At 38.9% G+C, this 16,423-nt stretch overlaps 1 protein-coding gene across 1 annotated transcript in view; it reads left to right on the top strand.

Annotated features, from left to right (window-relative positions):
• LOC139380223 (uncharacterized) overlaps positions 1–16,423 on the top strand; it is a 44,894-nt gene that overhangs the window by 13,705 nt on the left and 14,766 nt on the right. Inside the window, exons 3-5 of the mRNA XM_071122753.1 lie at positions 11,330–11,386; positions 12,419–12,511; positions 12,971–13,156. Coding sequence (XP_070978854.1) covers positions 11,330–11,386; positions 12,419–12,511; positions 12,971–13,156 — 336 coding nt within the window. The remainder of the gene's footprint in view (positions 1–11,329; positions 11,387–12,418; positions 12,512–12,970; positions 13,157–16,423) is intronic.

Raw genomic sequence — 16,423 nt, 5'->3', positions numbered from 1 at the left:
TTATAGATAACAATACTATTATTAATTTTATCAGCTGCATCAGGCCCATTCAAACTGTCTCGCCCAGATTTAATTTTATACATTTTCAAATATAAAATACTATTTATACTATGGCTTGGCCGAATACTTGATGGTTATTATTTACTGAGAGATGTGCATCCATATTGCCCAGCATGCCCAGCTAATCAACATGTTAAATTCAATCAATAGTCAATGTCAATCCATTACTTTCCATCTTGTATTAGTCCAGAGTTGTAACAAAACCTTGACTGAGAGACTAGATAATCATTGTCTTGCGCCTATGAGGAGTGCTATCACGCCCATATATTGTCTGGACTGGTCCCCACAGAGGTTGCTGCTGGAAAGCTCGAGATTTATATCAGGCACGCGCATATGAACGTATGTTCTCGAGCGACACGGTTATCTTTTCCGAGCTGCAGTTTAAAAACACTGTTGCCCGTTGGTGTTTATCAAACGTAATAAATAGTTGTATTTCACTCTCACCTTTGTCAGGCACAGTAAAAAAAAACAGCCCTGGAAGTGGCTGGCAAACAAGCAAGACACAGACAGACCAAGGGATGCACTGCCCAGCTAGGTTAGCAACACTAGAACCGCCTTGCCTTTCAGCCTTTAAGTACCCACTAGAGAACATTGCCAGGCGTTCACTTTAGCATATGCATGCGATGCATATCACCCCGCAAGGTGCAGCACTTAATAAATAGTGCATAAACTAAAACATTATAAAGGGTAAATTCCAAGAAGAAATATTAGTGGAAATACTGTATTTCAAAAAATACAACAATAGCTAATTGTTTAGATAGAGTAAATTATATTTTTTTATAATTCTACAAAGTCCTTGAAAAAACTGGCCTGTAGCGGTTTTCCTTAAAGTTGATAAAATTGTAACCCCACTTTTGAGAAAATGACCCTTGAATTTTTGGTACACCAGCTCTTTGTCTACACCCTTTCAGCATCGTTCACACACTCTTAAGCCTTAGCCCCACGCATCTCTTTAAGGGTTCACATATGAGGCCATGTGGTAAACACACGCTATGTCAAATAAAATCTAAGTTTATTTGTCACATGCACAGGATACAGAAGGTGTAAATGATACAGGGAACTGCTTACTTACATAGTAGCAATATCAAAAAACAGAATAAAATATTTATTTTTATCATTATTAGATGATGCTTACCTAACACGCTTGTCCAAATTGATGGGTAGGAAATGCTATAACCACCCCCCAGCCACATCTAGCTAAGTGGATTGGTCACTATTGTCTTGACATGTACACATGTTCATGAAATACAATAGATGGCCATAATCACCCCCAGACACACCTGGCTAATTTGATGGGTCATGTAGTAATCTGTCTGAAGTGGAGTCTTTTGTTTAGACATGTAGCTCCTACTACTACCAATGCAAACATTTTCATAGCTGTAGTATGAATCTGCAGGGAGCTAAAGCTATCCAAATAGTAGGTTCAATGTTAGCTAGCTAACATTAGGCTATAAATGCAAATTGTTTTCTGATTCAAATATTACTGTACGCAGATCATACATCGCATAGCACTAGGGAGCAAGCAAGCTAACATTTGTTAGCTAACTAACAGTACCCTTTAACTAAAAACAACTTTCTGACCAAATTTGAAACTTATATCTGAAAATGTAGCTAGACTCTTACCTGTATACATGGATGAACGCTTCACGGCAGACTGGAACCATTTAACTTTGTTTTGTTTATAGTTACATCTTGTTTTGGCCAGAGTTGTGTCAATTCACTCCGATTCACAATGTGCAGAAAGTAGCCCATCACTTTTGCCAACTGATCTATCGATAGCGCCTGCTGAATTTAGGGCATTCATTTTGTTGAAAAAAGTAGCAAAACTTTTGTAGTTCTCAATGGCTAATATTATATCTTTCAAAAATGGTGTGGAAGAAAGGACTGTCAACACATACTGAACAGCTCACGTTATAAACAGAAGCATGCTACATGGCAGACCATTATCTCTGCCAATCATGTCTAGCGGAAGGTTCCTGTCTTTTTCCATGGCTAACCCAACTAGGCTCATCATTTAATAATTTCATTCATATTTATGGTTGGAATACAAGGTTGTTATTAAAGCAAACGAAACTTCACATGTTCAGGAAAGCATTTCTTCCTTTAAATAAAAAAATAAATGTTTACGTTCAAATGCCGCTCCTGTGAGTAGTGGCGTCAGGCATACACCTCGTTTCCTGAAACGAGTTACATATAGGCATAACACAAACTCATGATTACACTATTGTTCTTGTAAATTCCATCAACCTCATCATTCAGTTAGGACTCATTTAAATTTGATTGTGATGTAACTTGCACAATTATTGCCCATTCCATCCATTTGTTATTCATTCAGTGGGCTGGCATTGTTTGCTTCGCTGCATAGAGTCAAGGATATGTTTTGCATCCTTCTAAAGGCCTACTGCAACATGTAGCATGTTCTGGTTTCCTTGACAATAAATGTGATTAGTAATAGAGATATTGTAAATAAAACAGTCCCATAACAGCTTATTTTTACAAAGAAAAAATGTTAATGAGAATGATCAACCCCAAGAGGCGCAATCAAGTTATTTGCTGCTGAATAAAAGGCATAACACAAACTCATCATTACACTATCGTCTTTCTAAATTAAATCAACCTCTTCACCCTCATCATTCTGTTAAGCCTAATATAAATATACTTTTGAAGTAAGGTGCACAATTATCACCCATTCATACATTTGTCATTCATTCAGTGAGAAGAGAGAGACGTATTAGCGCCTGGCTGGGTATCAACGTCCTACAATACATTGTCTTGGCGGGGTAAGTTAATTAAGAATCGGTATGAAAAAGGCTCGAAATACTTGTGCTTTCAAAATTCTGACACATGAGTAGTGTAAAATACAAACATTTAGGAAAAGTCAGGGAAGGAGCAGGACATAGCTTTTTTTTGTCCGAATTTTGTAAAATGTACAAAATCAAATGGCGGTTCTAGTGTTATTTCACAGCGATTTGGATGGTACAATGATTATCTACACTCTGAATACTGGTTTTACAGTGCCTTGCGAAAGTATTCATCCGCCCTGGAGTTTTTCCTATTTTGTTGCATGGCCTTTGGCGGTTCTAGTGTTATTTCACAACGGTTTAGGTGGTACAATGATTCTCTACACTCTGAGTACTGGTTTTACAGTGCCTTGCGAAGGTATTCATCCGCCTTGGAGTTTTTCCTATTTTGTTGCATTACAACCTAGAATTTAAATGGATTTTTATTTGGATTTCATGTAATGGATATACACAAAATAGTCAAAATTGGTGAAGTGAAATTGCAAAAAATAAGTTGTTTAAAAAAATTCATGAAGCCCCTAAATTAGATCTGGTGCAACCAATTACCTTCAGAAGTCACATAATTTGTTAATTAAATGAAGTCCACCTGTGTGCAATCTAAGTATCACATGATCTGTTACATGATCTCAGTATATACAGTATACACCTGTTCTGAAAGGCCACAGAGTCTACAACACCACTAAGTAAGGGAAATCCACCATGAAGACCAAGGAGCTCTCCACACAGGTCAGGGACGAAGTTGTGGAGAAGTACAGATCAGGGTTGGGTTATAAAAAAAGATCTGAAACTTTGAACATCCCACCGAGCACCATTAAATCCATTATTAAACAACAAACCTGCCGAGAGAGGGCCGCCCACCAAAACTCACGGACCAGGCAAGGAGGGAATTATTCAGAGAGGCAACAAAGAGACCAAAGATAACCCTGAAGGAGCTGCAAAGCTCCACAGAGGAGATTGGAGTATCTGTCCATAGGACCACTTTAAGTCATACACTCCACAGAGCTGGGCTTTACAGAAAAGTGGCCAGAAAAAAAGCCATTGCTTAAAGAAAAAAATAAGCAAACATGTTTGGTGTTCGCCAAAAGCACGTGGGAAACTCCAAAAACATATGGAAGAAGATATTCTGGTCAGATGAGACTAAAATTGCAATTTTTGCCATCAAGGAAAATGCTATGTCTGGCGCAAACCCAACACCTCACATCACCCCGAGATTACTATCCCCACAGTGAAGCATGGTGGTGGCAGCATCATGCTGTGGGGGTGTTTTCTTTGGCAGGGTCTGGGAAACTGGTCAGAATGGAAGGAATGATGGATGGTGCTAAATACAGGGAAATTCTTGAGGGAAACCTGTTTCAGTCTACAAGATTTGAGACTGGGACAGAGGTTCACCTTCCAACAGGACAATGACCCTAAGCATACTGCAAAAGCAACACTTGAGTGGTTTAAGGGGAAACATTTAAATGGTTTGGAAGGTGCCTAGTCAAAGCCCAGACCTCAATCCAATTGAGAATCTGTTGTATAAATAAAAACATTAACAAAAATATTACATTTTCCACTAACTAAATAATCTGATTGTTATATCCATAACTTGTTTTATTCTAAGCCAATCAAATGTTTTATTATTAAGTTATTGACAGTTATGTGTAATTTCCCACTAGTGGCCAATTTCAAAGCTGCAAAAAAAAACTGTTGAGGTAACCCTTAGATACACATATTTTTCTGACAACTGTTGTAACTTTTCAGATAAGTGATCATACTTTATGTAAAATTAAGAGACTCATGTGCTGATATATGCACATGATGGCATATTTCATGAGCATTCATGACAATTTTTTGCCAATTCAAATTTTTTGTTTTTTTCCCATGCTTGTATTCGTGCCTGCATGTCACAATCACACAGTAACAACATAACTTGGCGAACTACAACAAGATAGTAGATCTCAGATTTCAATATGACAACAGCCAGTGAAAGTACAGGGCGCCAAATTCAAAACAACAGAAATCTCATAATTCAAATTCCTCAAACATACATGTATCTTATACCGTTTTTTAAGGTAATGTTGTTAATCCCACCACAGTGTCCGATTTCAAATATGCTTTACAGTGAAAGCACCACAAATTATCATGTTAGGTCACCACCAAGCCAAAGAAAAACTCAGCAATTTTTCCAGCCAAAGAGAGGAGTCACAAAAAGCACAAATATAGATAAAATGAATCACTAACATTTGATGATCTTCATCAGATGACATTTATAGGACTTCATGTTACACAATACATGTGTGTTTTGTTTGATGAAGTTTATATAAAAAAATCTGAGTTTACATTGGCACGTTACGTTCACTAGTTCCAAAAACATCCCAAAATATTGCAGAGAACCACATCATTGTACAGAAATACTCATTATAAATGTCGATGAAAATTCAAGTGTTAGACATGGAAATATAGATATACCTCTCCTTAATGCAACCAGCTGTGTCAGATTTCAAAAAAACTTTACGGAAAAAGCAAACCATGCAATAATCTGAGACGGCGCTCAGAAAACAAATAAAATCTTCCGCCATGTTGGAGTCAACAGAAATCAGAAATTACATTATAAATATTCCCTTACCTTTGATGGTCTTCATCAGAATGCACTCCCAGGAATCGCAGTTCCACAATAAATGCTTGATATGTTCCATAATGTCCATTATTTATGTCCAAGTAGCTACTTTTGTTAGCGTGTTAGGTACACATATCCAAGCGCTCGTGCAGGCCATGCATAACTTCGGACAAAAACTTTAAAAAGTTATATTACAGGTTTTAGAAACATTTCAAACTAAGTATAGAATCAATCTTTAGGATGTTTCTATCATAAATCTTCAGTTCCAACCGGAGAATTCCTTTGTGTGTAGAGGAGCCATGGAACGCAGGTGTCTATGATGTGAAATGCGCATGACCAGGAAATGGCTCTCTGCCAGTAACCTGACTCATTCAGCTCTTATTCAGCCCCACAACACAGCAGTAGAAGCCTCATTCAAGTTTCTAAGGATGGTTGACATCTAGTGGAAGCCCTAGGAAGTGCAACTTCATCAATATCCCACTGTGAAATCAATAGGGCCTGGGTTGAAAATCGACCAACCTCAGATTTCTCACTTCTTGTTTGGATTTCTTCTCAGGTTTTTGTCGGCCATGTGAATTCTGTTATACTCACAGACATCATTCAAAAAGTTTTAGAAACTTCAGAGTGCTTTCTATCCAATACTAATAATAATATGCATATATTAGCAACTGGGAATGGGTAGCAGGCCGTTTACTCTGGGCACCTCTGGGCACCTTTCATCCAAGCTACTCAATACTGCCCCTGCAGCTCTAAGGAGAATGCATTTTGTCTTATTTTACTGTTAAATTAACCTTGCGTTGTTTTACACAGAAGCCATTTTTGTAAATTTGACATTTATCTCAGGTGGGCCTAAACGGTATAGTAGCACAAAAAGCACTACCTCAATACAACAGACAATTATAATAAAGCAATATTGTAGAAAAATTATCTCAATACTAACTTTGCATAATATTGTGATATATAGTGTATATTGATACACCAAATCATTGGTTTCCAAATATTTTATAGTAGACTTTGCTATTCTGTTTTTTTTTTTACCATGAATCAAAGTTGTTCCAATTAAGCCCAGTATGCTCCTATTAAGCCCGGTTTGCATTGAGACACATGGGGATATGCTGATATCCGTGTGATGATATCTGTAATATTCAATAAACATGAGCATATATATGTTTTTTGTTCAGATTTAAGTTAATTAAAACACACAACTACAGTTATAATGGCACCGGTGGAAACGGCTGCCATTTTACGGGGTTCCAACCAATTGTACTGCTTTGTGTGTTTTTTTTTACGTTGTTTGTCATTTATTTTGTAAATAATGTTTCTGCCACTATCTCTCATGACTGAAAATAGCATCTGGATATCAGAACAGCGATTACTCACCTCGAACTGGACAAAGATTTTTTATTTAACGAGTCGGACACAAAGGATTTACTACAGATACCGGATGAGGCCTGTCCTTTGCATGAAGAATAGACGGCAATACAGGGAACACAGGTCCGGGTGCCTTGTGCGTATTCGTCGGCGAGTGGATAACACGTCTCTACCATCCGTCTTATTGGCCAACGTGCAATCATTGGAGAATAAACTGGATGACCTCTGTTCAAGACTCTCCTAACAACGAGACATTAAAACTGTAAAAGCACTAAAAGATGTTTCACTGAGTTGTGGCTGAACGACGACATGGATAAGATACAGTTGGCTGGGTTTTCAGTGCATCGGCAAGACAGAACAGCTGCTACTGGTAAGACAAGGTGTGACGTCTGTGTATATTTGTCAGTAACAGTGCACAAAATCTAATATTAAGGAAGGCCATAAGCAAACAAGAAAATGCTCATCCAGAGGCAGCACTCCTAGTGGCCGTGGACTTTAACGGAGCAAACTTAAATTAATTTTACCTCATTTCTACCAGCATGTTACATGTGCAACCAGAGAGGAAAACATCTTTAGACTTCCTTTACTCCACACACAGAGACACATACAAAGCTCTCCCTCGCCCTATATTTGTCAAATCTGACTATAAATACATCCTGCTGGATTCCTACTTACAACAAAAACTAAAGCAGGAAGTATCAGTGACTCGCTCAATATGGAAGTGGTCAGATGACACAGATGCTAATCTACTGGACTGTTTTGCTAGCACAGACTGGAATATTTTCCGGGAATCATCAGATGGCCTTGAGGAGTATACCACATCAGTCACCACCTTCATCAATAAGGGCATCGATGACGTTGTCCCAACAGTGACTGTACGTACATACCCAAACCAGGAGCCATGGATTACATGCAACATCCGCACTGAGCTAAAGGGTAGAGCTGCCGCTTTCAAGGAGTGGGACTCTAAACCGGATGCTTATAAGAAATCCCGCTATGCACTCAGGTGAACCATCGATCAGGAAAATGTGAATACAGGACTAACATTGAATATTACTACACCGGCTCCGACGCACGTTGGATGTGGCAGCGCTTGGAAACTATTACGGACTACAAAGGAAAGCTCAGCCACGAGCTGCCCAGTGACACGAGCCTACCAGACAAGCTAAATTACTTCTATGCACGCTTCAAGGCAAACAACACTGAAGCATACTTGAGAGCACCAGCTGTTCCGGACAACTGTGTGATCACCGACTGTGTGATCACCACTCGCCGTAGCCGATGTGAGTAAGACCTTTAAACAGGTAAACATTCACAAAGCCGCAGGGCCAGAGGGATTACCAGGATATGTACTCCGAGCATGTGCTAACCAACTGGCAAGGGTCTTCACTGACATTTAAAACCTCTCCCTGACCGAGTCTGTAATACCTACATGTTTCAAGCAGACCACCATAGTCCCTGTGCCCAAGAACATCAAGGTAACCTGCCTAAATGACTACCGACCGGTAGCACTCATGTCTGTAGCCATGGTGCTTTGAAAGGCTTGTCATGGCTCACATCAACCTCATCATCCCAGAAACCCTAGGCCCACTCCAATTTGTATACCACCTCAACATATTAAAATATGACGCTCCCTTTCCCACCTGGACTAAAGGAACACCTATGTGAGAATGCTGTTCTTTGACTACAGCTCTGCGTTCAACACCATAGTGTCCTCAAAGCTAATCACTAAGCTTAGGACCCTAGGACTAAACACCCCCCTCTGCACCTGGATCCTGTTCTTCCTTACGGGACTTCCTGACAGGCTGCCCCCAGGTGGTAAGGGTAGGCAACAACACATTTGCCACGCTGATCCTCAACACTGGGGCCCCTCAGGGTTGTGTGCTTAGTCCCCTCCTGTACTCCCTGTTCACCCATGACTGCGTGGCCAAGCACGTCTCCAACAAGCGCTACTCATTACGTTTGCCAACGACACAACGGTGGTAGGCCTGATTACTAACAATGATTAGACAGCATATAGGGAGGAGGTCAGAGACCTGGCAGTGTTGTGCCAGGATAACAACTTCTCCCTCAATGTGATCAAGACAAAGGAGTTGATCGTGGACTACAGGAAAAGGAAGCCCGAGCACGCCCCCATTCTAATTGACAGGGCTGTAGTGGAGCAGATTGAGAGTGTCCACCTCACCGACAAACTATCATTGTCCAAACACACCAAGACAGTTGTGAAGAGGGCCAGACAATGCCAATTCCCCCTCGGGAGACTGAAAAGATTTTGCATGGGTCCTCAGATCCTCCAAAAGTTATACAGCTGCACCATCGAGAGCATGACTGGTTGTATCACCGACTGCTATGGCAACTGCTCAGCCTATGACCGCAAGGCGGTACAGAAGGTAGTGTGTACGGCCCAGTACATCATGGGGCCAAGCTTCCTGCCGTCCAGGACCTCTAAAACCGGCAGTATCAGAGGAAGGCCCTAAAAATTGCCTAAGACTCCAGCCACCCTAGTCATAGACTGTTTTCTCTGCTACCGCACGGCAAGTGGTATTGGAGTACTACGTCTACGTCCAAGAGGCTTTTTAATTTATTTATTTTTTACAGCTATTCAAATGTCTACCCGTTCTATTTGTATTGATATTATTTTTACACTGCTGCTATTCGCTGTTTATTATCTATGCATAGTCACTTTACATCTACCTACATGTCCATATTACCTCCATTACTTCAACTACTTCATCTGTACCCCGCACAATGACTTGGTATCGGTACCCCCTGTTTATAGCCTCGTTGTTGTTATTTTATTGTTGCTCGTTTATTTTTTACTTTAGTTTATTTAGTAAATCTTTTTTTAGCTCTTATTTTTCTTAAAACTAGATTGTTGGTTAAGGGCTTTTAAGTAAGTATTTCACGGTAAGGTTGTATTCGGCACATGACAAATACAATTTTATTTTACTTGATCCATATTATGCATCTAGCCATGGTGCCTTTACCAAGATTGGAAACTATTAGGAACAATTAGAAACCTTGTTACTCTCCCTAAGATGTTTGGAGTCGTTGATGCAGAGAGAGAAGAATAAGATCAGGGTTGAAGGATATCAGGGATAGAAGACCTACAAGTGGTGGACAAAGATGCGAACAAATGAGGGACATGAATAGGACTATTGAGCAGTGGTGGAAAAGAGTACCCAAATATCATACTTGAGAAAAAGTATAGATTTGTTATATAAAATGACTCAAGTAATAGTGAAAGTCACCCAGTAAAATACTATTTGAGTAAAAGTCTAAAACTATTTGGTTTTAAATTAACTTATGTATCAAAAGTAAATGCAATTGCTAAAATACACTTAAGTATCAAAAGTAAAATAATTTATAATTTAAAATTCCTTATATTAGGGAAATCAGACACAATTTTCTTGTTTTTTATTTATTTACGAATAGCCAGGGGCACACTCCAACACTCAGACATAATTTGCAAATTAAGCATTTGTGTTTAGTGATTCCGCCAGATCAGACACCGTAGGGATGATCAGGTTTGTTTTCTTGATAAGTGTTTAAATTGGACCATTTCTGTCCTGCTAAGCATTCAAAAGTACTTTTGGGTGTCAGGGTAAATATATGGAGTAAAATGTACATTATCTGCTTTAGGAATGTAGTGAAGTCAAAATAAACGTTGTCAAAAATAGAAAATAAAGTACAGATACCCCCAACAAACTACTTAATTAGTACTTTAAAGTGTTTTTAAATAAGTACTATTCACCACTGCTATTGGGTGACTACTCATGCACTTTTGGGTGGGGCATTGTCATATTGTTGTCTTTCATCCATGTGACTCAGTTTTTTAGTCTACCACCTGTACCTTTATAATACACAATAGAGAGGGATATTTTACATTATTTTCAGATAGGCTTTAGGAAGACAAATTGAACGAATTAACAAGATTAACAGTACAACAAATGTGAATCAGTTTTCAGATAATGAATTGAAGGTTGTGTGTGTTATGGACTTTGTTGCATGGCTTCTTATCCACACAGGGCTAGTGTGGGTGCAGGTTTGTGTTCTAACCAAACAATAACACACCTGATTCAACTAATCATGTCTTGATTGAAGTCTGTGATTAGTTGATTTGTTGAGTCAGGTGTGGTTACTGGTTGGCAAGAGCAAAAACCTAAGTCCACATTGATCTGTGTGGAAACGATTGGACCCCCACTGTTATAAGTGCTACTTTCATGATGAATAGCAATGATCTGTTTATTTCAATAATCCCATTATAAATAAGAAATGTCAGTTTGTACGTTTTGAACATTTGGACATTAATTAATATGTATTATTTAAGAGATGGGCGTATTTGGAACACCCATGGGCTTAAAGGGTACACTCAGTACCCATCTATAACTCACATTTCTGTGTACATTTGGTCAGGACGCCCAAAAAGTGATAATGCAGCTTTAAGTAAATGGGTTTCGTACTTGATTCTTACATCGTATGTTCTTGCTCTCAACAGCCATTGAACAATGCTGATTTTATAATTCCAGTGGAAATCGATGGAACAGTTCACCAGGTAAGCACGACTCTTTTGAGTTTAAATTCTTAGCCTTCTCTTCTTCATAGCTCCACAATGGAATAAGCAGTAAAGTTGCCCTGACCTCAAATACAATTATATAATCTATTTTCTGTGTTATCCATGCTGTCTCCTCAGTTTTGAAAGTGTGCCATTAGTTCAAAGTGGTCTCTTTTCTTTTTACCTTTTTCCTACCACTGTTTACTCACCGGTGCTATAGTGCTAGTACACTAGCCTAGTAACTTGACAGAGCTTTGGCCTTCTCTGTGGATGGGTCTCAGCAGCCGGTGTCTATTTCTGTGGGCTGACGAAACAAGGAAGTACTGACTGGCTTCTCAGAAATCACCGGGCCCATCAATCTCAGTCCCTAGAACAGAATCTGCCCAGCCCATTGGAGATCACATTGGAGATTGCAGATACTGCTGCAGTTTTGCTTAGTTTAAAGGCAAATTTTGGCCAGAAGACAGAAGATAACACCTGTTTTATACCCCAGGCCTGGGTCTGTTTCAAGTAATCTAGGATAGGCTTGTTTAAGCAGGGAGAGCCTATTCGGGATGACTTGGTTCAGGAACATTGCCGATAGCGTCATGCTCTTTCGAGGAATCGAGCAGAACTGGAATAAAAGTTATATATTGACAGGCATATCCTTCCATATACAGATAATAGGCTACACCTGATTGACCATTCCACGTGGAAATGTAGGGTCATCTGGCATTTATGAAGTCTGATATGCTGTCAGAGGTGTTAACCTCTCTTTCAGTCTCTTTCAACGTCTCATTTTTATGTCCCAACCCATTAACCTCAATATCATCTGGCACCCCATAACAGTAAACCTGGACAAGCAAGGCAAGGTGCAGCCAAAAGTCACAGATGAGAGGACGTAGGCACAACTATTGCTCCAAAAATTATTTAAAATTATTCCTCTATTCAAAAAGTAGTTTAAAGCATTAACGTCTTGAGCAAAGAAAAAATACAGACGTTTTGTAAATAATCGGAAGTATTTCCCCATGTCTTGTGTTTCTATTACTTCAGGTGTATGTGTTGAAGCGACCCCATATGGATGAGTATCTCAGAAGAATGGGGGAGTTGTTTGAGTGTGTTCTGTTCACTGCGAGTTTATCCAAGGTGAGATCATGTTCACTGAATGCTGATTGACATAACTACATTAAAGGTTGAAAGGATCTAACTTTTAGTCAACTACTAGGCTTAAAGGGAAATTCGGGATTTAACAAGTTAAATGTTAGATGGTTCCCCATCCTGAAAGTAGTCTACGGGCAAGGAGAAACTGTAATCCATGGTTCTGTTTTCTTTAAACAGCCACTACAAATGTAAGCTAACTTAAGTCCATGCTATCTAACAATCAATGGAAGTGATGGGGGCATCTAAAATACTGAACGTTCCCTTTAAGAATGTGACACGTGTTTGACATGTTTTATTTACAATTCTTAGAAACTTAGCCCTGCCATTCTAATATCTTACTCATAGACACGGACTTCATTTACATTTACATATGCATCACACACACACAGCTTTCTGTGAACTACCATCAGTGACAATGTTGTGTGTTTTTTCCTGTTGTGCCAGTATGCCGATCCCGTCTCCGACCTGCTGGATAAATGGGGTGCCTTCCAACACCGTCTCTTCCGGGAGTCCTGCGTTTTCCACCAAGGAAACTATGTGAAAGACCTGAGTCGTCTGGGCAGGGACCTCAACAAGGTCATCATTGTGGACAACTCTCCAGCCTCCTACATCTTCCACTCTGATAATGCTGTATGTCATTCATACTTCTATCTACCAGTATACTATACTAAGCCCTCTATTCAATCAACTGCAGATAAATGCGAAACTGCACTGCAGGTTCACTCAGAAAATTGCCGTTGTTTCAGCGGTGTTTAAGAGAAACTGACACTCTTAACTATTTTACAGAAATGAAACAAACAGATAATCATAGTATTGTCCCAAAATATAAAATGTGTGATTTATTCTTCAAATGTACTTTACAAGAGTTTTTACAAATTGTTTCTATTTGACTCAGAATTCTATAACATATAGTACAGCATGGTTGGCAGCATTATATGGATGCAGTCAATGCATGATTAATTTAATTCAGCGCTAAATCATACAAAACAAATTGTTGATTCAACATACAATTGTACGGCAACCAGCTGCAACAGGATTGTGAGTTTACTCAGCAAAAACGTTGTAGAGCAAACTCACAACAAAAAGTTTGCGTGAATTTGTGTGAATTTTGTTGAGCAAACTCGTAATACTATTGTATATTGAATCAACATATATTTACTTACAGTTGAAGTAGTCTAATAAATATATCTATCAGGTTGTAAATTGCAGCTAGTAAATTGGCTGCCTCCAGCCATTCAGGTGATGCAGTGTTTGTTTAATTTGCTCAATATTTTTGGACAGAAATGGCAGTGATTGGGAATCTCAACACAATCAATTCAGCTAGTTAAAAAGTAGAATGATCACAAGATTGTTGCTAATAGCTAATCTATTTACGTACTGTAGACCTACTCAATTAGCAAGCTAGATGGCTTGATACTAGAGTTGTGGACTCGAGTCACATGACTTAAACTAGAGCCTGACTCAAGTCACACATTAGATGGCTTGAGACTTGACTTGATATAAAATAACTTGAGACTTGACTTTGACTTGGAGCCTCAAGATTTGGGACCTGACTTTGACTTGAGACTAATGACTTGAAATTATCTGGCCAGGTTTGGCATGGCATTTGCATTGCCAGGGTTGTGGGTTCGATTCCCACAGGGGACCAGTCCAAAAACGTATAAAATGTATGCACTCACCACTATAAATCGCTCTGGATTAGAGCTTCTATTAAATTACAAATGTAAACGTGCATTTTGTGGCACAGAGGGAAAATCTCAATTGCATACACCTCACGTCCTTTCTCCTCTCAAGTTGCAACGTTTATTTCCCATCTGCACAGGAAACAACCGGTGTAAAACAGTACAGTGAAATTCTTACCTTAAGACCTCTTTCCCGACAATGCAGTGATAAAATAATAATAGAAACTAGATGGTATTGTACAATTGATTTGTACAATGGATTTGTTTAACCAATATTTTTGTGGTTGTGGTAAAAGTTTTAAAAGTTTCACTTTACTATTTAAAGCAAAGCATATTTAAGTATGTATGGTTTTGAAAAATGTTATAGTTGTGGTAGTGTCTGCATTTAGTAATGGTTATAGTTATAGTAGACTGGTTATAGTTGGAAAAGTTAGAATAGCCTGAACATATGAATGTTGGCTTTGGCTTGAACAGTTCAAGAGTTACTTTTCGTGATTTTCATTATGCTAAATAATGCACATTTATAGTTATTAGTTAATATGTTTGAAAGAATTTGAAGTTAGGATAGCAAGAACCTGTGAAAGTTTATTTGTTTTTTCTAGCATGATGAGTTCAAGAGTTACAATTATTGTTGGTAAGTATTATATGCTAATTTATGCACATTTAAGTAGTTATAATTTATAGTGCAGACCAGAGTTAGTGTGTAACGGCATTCAGAGGTGGAAGAAGGATCGGACCAAAGCGCAGCGTGATAAGTGTTCATGATGATTTATTCAAAATGACCTGAACACTGAAATACAAAACAATAAACGATGTGAACAAAACAAAAACTGAAACAGTACCGTGTGGCCCAAACACACGGAAACAAACACCCACAAACCAAAGTGAAACCCAGGCTACCTAAGTATGATTCTCAATCAGAGACAACTAACGACACCTGCCTCTGATTGAGAACCATACTAGGCCGAACACAAAAACCAACATAGAAAAACAAACATAGACTGCCGACCCCAACTCACGCCCTGACCATACTAAAATATATAATAAAATAACAGAACTATGGTCAGAATGTGACATAGTGTGAACCAGCACTAACTAGCAACACCTAGGACCAGAGTTGGACCAGAGCTAGTGCATTCCAGAGTAGTACTTGTGGTTCAGTAGTTTTGTGGTCTTACCTTACCTTTGTGTGTGGTCAGTTGTTCTCAGTAGTGGTTAGTAGTTGTGCTCAGTAGTTGTGTGGTTGTGGTTCAGTAGTTGTGGTAAGTGGTTGTGTTGTTTTGGTCATTAGTTGTGGTCAGTAGTTGTGTGGTTGTGGTTAGAAGTGGTCGATCATTTTGGTACGTGTGTGGTTCAGTAGTTGTGGTAGGAGTGTGGTTCATTCGTTTTGGGCAATAGTTATGTTGTTGTGATCAGCGGTTTTGTGGTTGTGGTCAGTACTTGTGGTTTAGCAGTTGTGGTTGTGTTTAGTAGCTGTGGTCAGTAGTGGTCAACAGTTGTGGTCGGTAGTTTTGTGGTTGTGGTCAGTAATGGTCAGTAGTTTTGCTAAGTAGGTGTGTGGTTCAGTGGCTTTGTTTAGTAACTACAGTTGGATGTACTGACATTCTCTAAAATGACTTATAATTCAGAATTCTCTTGCAACAGCTCTATTTGACATTCCTGCAGTCAGCATGCCAATTGCAAGCACACTTAAAACTTGAGACAGCTATGGCATTGTGTTGTGTGACAAAACTTCACATTTTTTGCCTTCAGCACAAGGTGTACCTGTGTAATGATTATGCTGTTTAATCAGCTTCTTGGCAACGGACAAATGTTCTCTAACAGGGATGCAAAACAACATTTGAGATAAATAAGCTTTTTGTGCATAGGGACATTTTTTGGGAGCTTTTACACTTCAGATCATGAAAAATGGGACCAACACTTTACATGTTGTTTATATTTTTGTTCACTATAGTTTAAAAAGTATAAAAGATACAGTATCAAAATGTGTGTACAAGCACACTATTCCAGATCAATATGCACATTTTAAAGTTTTAATTATGTTTCTAGCTTTTAATTATGTTTCTAAGAAACAACTAACTAAATAAGCTAAAGTAAAAAATAAAATAACAATAACGAGGCTATATACAGGGGGTACCGGTAGAGAGTCCAGGTGGCCATTTGATTAATTGTTCAGCAGTCTTATGGCTTGGGGGTAGAAGCTGTTAAGGAGCCT

The sequence above is a fragment of the Oncorhynchus clarkii genome, chromosome 22 (genome assembly GCF_045791955.1).
Source record: "Oncorhynchus clarkii lewisi isolate Uvic-CL-2024 chromosome 22, UVic_Ocla_1.0, whole genome shotgun sequence".
NCBI lineage: Eukaryota > Metazoa > Chordata > Actinopteri > Salmoniformes > Salmonidae > Oncorhynchus > Oncorhynchus clarkii.
This window is presented reverse-complemented; position numbering and strand designations above follow the sequence as displayed.